General features: G+C 38.7%; 1 protein-coding gene across 4 annotated transcripts in view; it reads left to right on the forward strand.

Moving 5' to 3' along the window:
* LOC107751733 (ras-specific guanine nucleotide-releasing factor 2-like) overlaps positions 1 to 10257 on the forward strand; it is a 37512-nt gene that overhangs the window by 22005 nt on the left and 5250 nt on the right. For 2 of the 4 annotated variants that reach the window (XM_016567489.1, XM_016567499.1), the window contains exons 16-23: positions 319 to 722; positions 2729 to 2854; positions 3829 to 3918; positions 4060 to 4166; positions 6228 to 6391; positions 9326 to 9386; positions 9474 to 9577; positions 9681 to 9765. In XM_016567489.1, coding sequence (XP_016422975.1) covers positions 319 to 722; positions 2729 to 2854; positions 3829 to 3918; positions 4060 to 4166; positions 6228 to 6391; positions 9326 to 9386; positions 9474 to 9577; positions 9681 to 9765 — 1141 coding nt within the window. The remainder of the gene's footprint in view (positions 1 to 318; positions 723 to 2728; positions 2855 to 3828; positions 3919 to 4059; positions 4167 to 6227; positions 6392 to 9325; positions 9387 to 9473; positions 9578 to 9680; positions 9766 to 10257) is intronic. The other 2 variants (XM_016567507.1, XM_016567515.1) reach the window with 1 other exon arrangement.

Consider the following 10257-nt stretch of genomic DNA (forward strand, 5'->3'; position numbering starts at 1 on the left):
ATAGAACGATAGATAGATAGATAGATAGATAGACAGACAGACAGATAGAACGATAGATAGATGGATGGATGGATGGATTGCATAGACAGACAGATGGATAGAACGATAGATAGAATGATAGACAGACAGACAGACAGACAGACAGAACGATAGATGGATGGATAGACAGACAGACAAAACGATGGATAGAACGATAGATAGATAGATAGATAGATAGATAGATAGATAGATAGATAGATAGATAGATAGTTCTGTAAGGGCAGATCTGGCTGTGTGGTGCATTTATTCACTTGTTTCCATCTTATGCTGATGGCTCAGGTCCCTCGAGCGTTTCTTTGCCACAAACCAAGGCCCCTGGAGCGGAGAGCACCTGAACAACAAATCCCCCCGTCTGTATCGCAAGTGCTCCTCTCCTCCGCCCGTCTCCATCCCCTCGTGCACCTCTTCCCCCATCCACCCGCGGAAGCTGTCCCTCAGCTCTCCTGTGAGCTGTAAGGGTGGAGCTCTGGACCTGTCGACGGCCACTTCTTCTGCGGCCAGCAGCTCGACGTCTCCTTACACCCCCGGCATCACCTCCCCTCCACCCACCTGCACCAGGGCCCCTCTGGACCTCAGCCGGGGCCCCAGCTCCCCCGAGCTCAGCCCCTCCACCCCAGAGGAGAGCGGGGAGCTGCCGCGTATAGATGCCTTCTGTGGGAAGCTGCGACGGAGTATTCGACGAGGTGAGAGTCGTTCTGGGTCCTCTAACCTTTAGAAGGCAAATTCACTTCATACTGGATAGAAAATAAGATATATGGATTGATAGACAGAAAGTTAGATAGATGCATTATGTGCACAAAAGCATTGGGACACCTGACCATTACACCCACAGGGATTTAATGACATTGCATTCTAAATACATACATATGAACATGGAGTTGGTCCCCTTTTTTCAGTTGTAACTGCTTTCACTCTTCTGGGAAGGCTTTCCATAACATTTTGGAGTGTTTCTGTGGGATTTTTTGCCCATTCATCCATGGACTCAGTAGCTCAGTAAATAAAGCATTGTGTTTTAATCTTGGAGACCTGTGTTTAAATCCCACTATTGGGGCAGTTGTGGCCTAATGGTTAGAGAGTCTGGCTTGTACCCCAAAGGTTGCAGGTTTGATTCTCATTACTGAGAGGAAATATAGGTGTGAGGAATGAATGAACAGCACTCTCTTCCACCCTCAATACCCACGACTGAGGTGCTCTGGGTGTGTGTCAGTGGTGTGTGTGTGTTTTCTACTTGCTGCTGTGTGTGCACTTGGATGGGTGAAAAGAGCACACATTTTGTGTACAAGTTACCATACTTGGCCATGTCACAAAAGCATTTGTGAGGTCAGGCAATGATGTTGGACAAGAAGGCCTGGCTCACAATCTCCATTCCAGTTCATCCCAAAGGTGATCATTGGGGTTGAGGTTAGGGCTCTGTATGGGTCAGTCAAGTTCTTCCACACCAAACTCATCAAACCATTCCTTTATGGACCATGCTTTGTGCACTGGGGCACAGTCATGCTGGAATAAGAAAGGGCATTCAAAGTTGGAAGCATATCATTGTCCAAAATATGCTGAAGCATTGACATTTTGAAGTAAAGGGCCAAGGCCAACCCCTTACCATTATCCCTCCTCCCCTAAACTTTACAGTTGGCACTGTGCATTCAGGCAGGTAATGTTCTCCTGGCATTCGTCAAACCCAGACTCACCCATCAGACTCTCAAACAGAGAAGCACGATTCATCACCCCACAGAACACAGACAGCCATATCACCCTGCAGCCCAAGACTGGTTACCCACTGAAGCTAAGCAGGGTTGAGCCTGGTCAGTACCTGGATGGGAGACCTCCTGGGAAAACTAGGTTGCTGTTGGAAGAGGTGTTAGTGAGGCCAGCAGGGGGTGCTCACCCTGTGGTCTGTTTGGGTCCTAACGCCCCAGTATAGTGACGGGGACACTATGCTGTCAAAAAGTACCGTCTTTCGGATGAGACGTTAAACCGAGGTCCTGACTCTCTGTGGTCATTAAAAATCCCATGGCACTTCTCATAAAGAGTAGGGGTGTAACCCCGGTGTCCTGGCCAAATTGCCCCCCTGGCCTTTGTCAATCATGGCCTCCTAATAATCCCCAACCACTTGATTGGCTCTATGACTCTCTCTCCTCTCCACCTGTAGCTGATGTGTGGTGAGCGCACTGGCGCCGTTGTCCTGTGGCTGCCGTATTCATTCATTCATTAATTCATTCAACAGGTTTCCACTGCTCCAGAGTCCAGTGGTGCTGTGCTTTACACACTTCATTCAGCAGTTGCCATTGCACTTGGTGATGTGGGGCTTGCATGCAGCTGCTTGGCCATGGAAACCCATTCCACAAAGCTCCCGTTGCAGTTTTTGTGCTGATATTAATTCAGTGGAAGTTTGGAACTCTTCAACTCTCATTTGCATTGAGCCTCAGCACTTGTAACCCACTCTTTTACTTTAGGTGGTCTTCCGAGTTGCTGCTGTTCCTAAACACTTCCACTTTCCAATAATACTGTGGAATATCTAGCAGGAATGACTTTTGCAAAGGTGGCATCCTATCACAGCACCATGCTTGAATTCTCTGTGCTCTTCAGAATGACCCATTTTTTCCCCAAGTGTTTGAAAAAGCAGACTTTATGGCTAGGTGCGATAGTGAAGATAGATAGATACATGACTGATGTTGTATGATGTTCCTGACAGCTGTACTGGAGTCAGTATCATTGGATAAGTTAATTCCTGAGACGACCACGTCCAGTGATTCAGGAGACATGTCTCCATGCCGTTCACCGTCCACCCCGCGACACCTCCGCTACCGAGCGCCTGCAGGTACTGCCTTTCTCAGTATTATATTTTCATTGATTACTCGTGATGATACATTGAGGTCTTAAGACATGAAACGATCAGTCTGTGCAAGAAACTGAACAGTATTTATATAATTTTTTACCTCTGATCCACTGCAATGTCCAACTGTCCTGAGCGCGTTCACAACATCCGGCGTGTGACACGTGTACGTGCTCTGGCATAGTTGACATATATAAGTAGATTCCCATGGCCCATAGAAACGGTCACTAATGAGGCATCTACTTATATATATCTATGTCTACTATGCCAGAGGCACGTACACGCGTCACGCGCCGGATGTTGTGAACGCGCTCAGGACAGCTGGACATTGCAGTGGATCAGAGGTAAAAAATTATATTAATACTGCTCAGTTTCTTGCACAGACTGATCGTTTCGTGTCTTAAGACCTCAATGTATCATCATGAGCTGCAGCCCATTGACTGCCATTATAAGACTGACAGACTGCAACGGTTTGAGTTAAAAATCTCTGTTTGTGTTCTACTGAAGAAACAAAGTCACCTACATCTTGGATGCCCTGGGGGTAAGCAGATAAACATCAAATTTTCATTTTTGGGTGAACTATCCCTTTAAGTTCTCGGAACATTCAAAATGTACAGTTTTTCTTGTTAAAGGAACATTCCATTTGATAATTTCGCAAACATTAACTTTGAATGTTCCCTGAACATTCCGAAATGTAACATTTAAAAAAAAAAAACGCTAGACAAACTTCCAACTAAAACGTTTTGGAAGAAACGCGTTCCATGAAGGATGTATTGTATAAAGAATGTTTTTGTGCTAAAGTTTTGAACAAACATTCTATTAACGTTACTGAAAGAATGTTTGTTGCCAGAATGTTCTGAGAGCGTTTCCTGTTAGCTGGATTAAACTCATATTTCAAAACAAGAAAATCAGATTTCCCATGATATGGTGACTTGTTTTCTCTGCTCGTGTTCTCATAGGTCAGTCTCCCGAGAGCTCCCGCTGTGCCGTGTCCCACGCGTCCGCCTTCGCCATCGCCACCGCCGCAGCTGGACACAGCAGCCCGCAAGGTTAGAGACACTGATGACTGATGACAGCTGCCTTCGCCGCTGAAACACATCTCCTATCGGGTCTTTGAGGAGTCGTGACATGGCTCTGGGGAGGCTTTCTCGTCCTCATCTAACAGAAATCTCCTACTGTCTCTCATTCAGGATTTACCAACCCTGAGAAATCCTACGACAAGGAGTTCCTCATCCACAGGGCCGCCACCAACAGGGTGCTCAATGTCCTGCGCCACTGGGTTTCCAAACACTCGCAGGTTTGTTGACTTTGCATCATTTTCAGCCTGTTATTTAGATCCTGATGTCCTGCCCTTGAGTGATTTCTCAGTCATAATGGAGACACATCTTGCAAGGAGGATGTAAGACATTACAGGTGAATAGGGTAAAAATCTTGACTAATAGATATCACCATACTTTTTCATCAGTTGTTTTGTATTCGAAGTTTCCTTAAATGTTGTTGCAATGTTGCAAATGATGCATTATCTAATTAAATAAGCACTCATTTATATTTCCAAAACATGAATCTGAACATTGGATTAAGCCAGGTTCAAAATTATTGTTTTGTTGACATATTAAAGGTTTTAGCCGAGGGGATTTTAGATTTCTATTTTAAAAAATTTAATATTATATAAAAAGATAGTTATCTCACTATAAATCAGAAAGTACTGTCAACAGACAGAAAAAAAGACATTTTCACCATATTTTTTGGAAATAAAATGTCAAAATATATATCAGGCAAATGATATATGAACAAACTCCTCTGTAAAAGCTTTCAGAACATAGTTATGAATAAAACGGTATATGCAAGTGGTAAAATATACACTTTTAATAAAATAAACACTTAAATGTGTATATTGGATGTTTTCTTTCCACTATTCTGAAGACATATGAAAGCTGGTCTCAGCCACAGAATTAAAAAAAAGTTAAAAAGTAAATTTTTATCTCACAATTATGACTTACAAGAATTAGAAGTATTATAAGATATAAAGAAAAGTCAAAATTGTGAGAAAAAAAACACATAATTGAGAGAAAAGTCCGAATTATGAGATTTTAAAAACAATTGTGAGATGTAAATCAGAATTCTGTGAAAAAAAGTAAAAAATTGCAAGATGTAAACTCACAATTCTGAGGAGAAAATGTCAGAATTGTGAGCTAAAAAGTTTTTCTAATTTTTTTATTCCACAGTGGAAACAAGCATCCATAAGACGTGTCATAGAAGCAAAATAAAATTGACCAGCGCCTGAAAAACTTTACCTTAAAAAAGTAAAAAATATTGCTATTTTTCATTTTCTCATTTGTAAATAGATTTCTCCATTTACTCTAAATCTTTCTGTCTTCAGTGGATCTCAACTGAGCAATAGGGTCTCAGAGCAACAGAGCTTTTTAGGGTCTCATTTGTAAATAGATTTCTCCATTTACTCTAAATCTTTCTGTCTTCAGTGGATCTCAACTGGTTTTGTATCTGGAGAGTGATTGGTGACCCGACATAAGTACCAAAATTTCTTATTGTAATGAAGTAAACAAAATGTCCTTAAACTCAAACTGTTGATTTACCATGCTATTCCACCTATGCATGATTATATATTTTATTAGCTGCATTTTATGATTTGCATTTAGCATGTGACCCCATCAGGACAGACCTGTGGCCCACCAGTTTCAAACAGCTGCTGTGACGTGTCTCACACCTTTGTCAGACCTGCTTTGTGCTTCAGTCCTTCATCATGTGCAGCAGTGACTGCGCTGAAATGTCAGCGGACCCCCGAGGGCCCCGCGCTGTTAACTCATGTCAGGAACAGAGCAGCATATCACTTTGCACTACAGCTACACGCATCCAGTCAAATCTGCTTATCTTTTAGAATGATTTCTAAAAGATCATGTGACACTGGAGTCTGGAGTAATGATGATGAAAATTCAGCTTTGATCATAGCAATAAAATACATTTTATAATATAACAAAATAGAAGTCATTCACAGTCATTTTAAATTATACTATTTCACAAGATTACTGTATTTTTGGTCAAATAAATGCAGTCTTGGTGAGCAGAAGAGACTTCTTTCAAAAACATTGAAAAAAAATCTTAATGACCCCAAACTTTTGAACAGCAGTTACATGCACACAAACACCATTTTTGAGTCCGATTTGTACAAATCTATGCATCTGGGTTTACTCGCTCAGAGGACGAATAAAGATTGACCGATGTTCATGTCCTTTCTTCAGCAGTAATGGTTGGGTTGGTCATGTTTACGTTCATGGAGTGCATGGATTACAGGAACATGCTCCCTGAAGCACTGTGTTTGTGTTTGTGTTTGTCTGTGCAGGACTTTGAGATGAACGCAGAGCTGACGACGGCTGTGATCGCTCTGCTGGAGGAGGTGCTGCGAGATCCAGATCTTCTGCCGCAGGAGAGGAAGGCCGCAGCTAACATACTGAGGTGGAGAACATGTTATCTGTCAGTCCGACTGCATTTGTGTGCTTCAGCTGCGTGAGTGATAAATCTTTACACATCTGAGAGAATTAGTTTGATGTCTCACTGAAAGGTGGGATAGTTCACCCCAATTTTATTTCATCTACTCATCCTTGAGTGAGTTGAAGCACTTACACTAGCATTCAAAAGTTCAAGGTCGGTAAGGTTGAATTTATTTGTTCAAAAATGCGATAAAAACGGTAATATTGTTACAATTTAAAATAATCTGTTTTCTATGTGAATATATTTAAAAATTTAATTTATTCCTGTGATGCAAAGGTGAATTTTCAGCATCATTACTTCAATGTCACATGAATGATCCTTCAGAAATCATTCTAATATGCTCATTTGATTATTATCAATGCTGAAACAGTTACTATTTGTGACCCTGGAGCACAAAAGCAGTCTTAAGTCGCTGGGGTATATTTGTAGCAATAGCCAACAATACATTGTATGGGTCAAAATTATTAGTTTTTCTTTTATGCCAAAAATCATTAGGATATTAAGTAAAGAGCATGTTCCATGAAGATATTTAGTAAATTTCCTACTGTAAATATATAAAAACTTCATTTTTGATTAGTAATATGCATTGCTAAGAATAAACCATACATCATTGGACAGCTTATTTATTCAGCTGTCATATTATATGGAGCCAGATCGGCCTCAAAAATAATACATTTATAAAACAAAATTCATAAATGCACAGCACAATTTACATTTACAAAATCCGATTCGTAAATTCAAAACACAATTCATAAATACCTTAACCTGCCAGGAAGGGTTCGGAGATTTCGCACAAATTCAAAGCTGTCTACGCATGTGTGATGATTTGCAAATGCAGATTCAACAATCCATAAATACATGTAACATCATTCATAAATGTGTGATGGAAATTAATTCAAGAACTTGATATATACATATTTGTGTAAACATTTTACATTTATTTAGGTAAGATGCTTTTGTGTGAGCATTTGGGGAAATATTTATGCTTTTACTTCTGTATTTATGAATTGTGTTTTGAATTTACGAATCGCATTTTGTAAATGTAAATTGTTCTGTGCATTTATGAATTTTGTTTTATAAATGTATTATTTTTGAGGCCGATCTGGCTCCATAAAAATCACATTATGATTTATATCGTTCGCACAAAATACAGCTACCTGGTTAGCCTGCTGTCTTATACACCAAAGTTGCACATACCCTGTTTATTCAGATCAATCTGTAATGTTATGATCAGTCTGTAAAGTGTTAAATGTCCAGATATTTCATTTAATAACAACAATTATTAATGTGTTCTGTTGTTGTTATTAGTAGTAGTAGGCTATCAGATTCGCAATGACTTTTGATCAGGCATTAAAAACAGCTATCACCACCGAAGGGAGATTACGAACACACAAGCGAAGAGATTTCAGCACGGAGGATGAAAACCACACTGAACGAGTGAGTAAAGTCGTTTTTTTTATCTGATGGCATTTTCTTATGGTTAAAGGTTGTTTTAGTTAATTAAGTGTGCAGTGTTACAAAGTTGTTAGTCCACGCCAGCTTTCTTATATTATAACTGGTGTTTGTAGGAACACTTTAGTAATCACAGGATGAATGGGCGATAAACAATCAGTAAAACAACGATTTCGATGCTAAACTATTGCATAATTTTAAATACGATTTGTAGTCAGTGGGTTCTAAAGTTACCATTGCGACCAGCAATAATCATAAGAAAATGCCATCAGATAAAAAAATGACTTTACTCACTCGTTGAGTGTGGTTTTCATCCTCCATGCTGAAATCTCTCCGCTGTGCGTGTTCGAAATCTCCCTTAGGTGGTGGTAGCTGTTTTTAATGCCTGATCAAAAGTTATTGCGAATCTGATAGCCTACTACTACTAATAACAACAACAGAACACATTACATAATTGTTGTTATTAAATGAAATATCTGGACATTTAACACTTATTTGATAACATTACAGATTGATCTGAATAAACGGTATGTGCAACTTTGCTGTATAAGACAGCAGGCTAACCAGGTAGCTGTATTTTGTGCGAACGATATAAATCATAATGTGATTTTGTAGAAACTGTAATCAGGTGCTAAAAAAAAAAGAGCACCCATTAAAATGTCTTTGCATCAAGGACCCGATCATAGAAACAATGCACAGTACAAGCGCAGCGTTGAGCTTCTTGAGTCTGTTCAGTAAAGAGTGTTTTGATTGGTGGATTAAAAGCTCACCGCGATTGGCTGAACGGAACATCCTCCAAAAAAAGATATTTATGAATCTTAACCTGCCAGGAAGGTCTCAAAAATACCACACAAATTCAAAGCTGTCTACGCATGTGTGATGATTTGCAAATGCAGATTCAACGATCCATAAATACATGTAACATCATTCATAAATGTGTGATGGAAATTAATTCAAGAACTTGATATATACATATTTGTGTAAACATTTTACATTTATTTAGGTAAGATGCTTTTGTGTGAGCATTTGGGGAAATATTTATGCTTTTACTTCTGTATTTATGAATTGTGTTTTGAATTTACGAATCGCATTTTGTAAATGTAAATTGTTCTGTGCATTTATGAATTTTGTTTTATAAATGTATTATTTTTGAGGCCGATCTGGCTCCATATATTATGCCTTGTGTCAGTTGACCCTTATGACTGGTTTTGTGGTCCAGGGTCACATTTTTGTGGAAACTAATTTCAGGATTATTTCAAGAATAGAAAGTTCAAAAGAACAGCATTTATTTGAAATGGAATCTTTAGTAATATTATAAAAATTTTTACACCCAGATTTGGGGGGAAATCTATGCAATTTTGTGAAATGGATTTAAATAGTAACATGCGCATTTAATGGGGAAAAAAAATACATCATATGTGATGAGTAAATAATTATATTTTTTAAATGTTAATTTTTAGTCGAACTACTCTTTTAGTAATTTTCATCTTTCCTCAGTGCACTTTCTCAAGAAGAACAAGATGATTCACAGCTGAAGATTGAGGACATTGTGCGCATGGTTAGTGTGACTGCAGCACTGAAGTCTCTCTGATTTGTGCGTATAGATGTCATTTATTCATTCAGTGTAATTTTGTGTGTTCTCCAGTCCGACTGTCCAAGAGTCAAATGCTTTGAGTCGCTGTCGGCGATGGAACTAGCAGAACAAATCACTCTACTGGACCATATTGTGTTCTGGAATATTCCATACGAGTGAGTGTATCACTTTACTTTAGAGTGCTTTATTCTTAAATGGTTGGTGATTTACTATTTAGTAGCACTGCATGATGTTTAATAGAGATGTTTTACTTTCCAGGGAGTTTCTTGGTCAAGGCTGGATGAAAACGGACAAAAACGAAAGGACACCATACATTATGAAGACCAGTCAGCACTTCAATAATGTGGGCAAAAATTATAAACTATAAACATATTATTATTATTAGTAGTAGTATTTTATAAAAATAAAGACAGAAATATATTACTGTTGTAAATTACAATTGTGCTGTAAAATAAATTCATATTTGATCATTCTAATAACAAAATGCGCTATGCTTGACTCAGAAGCATACAGTTATTTAATTAAACTGCAGTCTTTGACTAGATAATTGCAATAAGCTATATCACAATTATCGTGGTGCCCCTTTTATTTTAATTTTACATTTAATATAATGGTAACACTTTATAATAATATATATATATATAATTATATATGTGACCCTTTACCACAAAACCAGTCACAAGGGTCAATATTTCGAAATTGAGATTTATACATTATCTGAAAGCTGAATAAATAATCTTTCCATTGATGTATGGTTTGTTAGGATAGGACAATCAATGGCCGAGATACAACTATTTGAAAATCTGGAATCTGACGGTGCAAAAAAATCAAAATA

The sequence above is a fragment of the Sinocyclocheilus rhinocerous genome, unplaced genomic scaffold (assembly GCF_001515625.1).
Source record: "Sinocyclocheilus rhinocerous isolate Xijiao unplaced genomic scaffold, SAMN03320098_v1.1 scaffold2207, whole genome shotgun sequence".
In the NCBI taxonomy this organism is placed as follows: Eukaryota; Metazoa; Chordata; class Actinopteri; order Cypriniformes; family Cyprinidae; genus Sinocyclocheilus; species Sinocyclocheilus rhinocerous.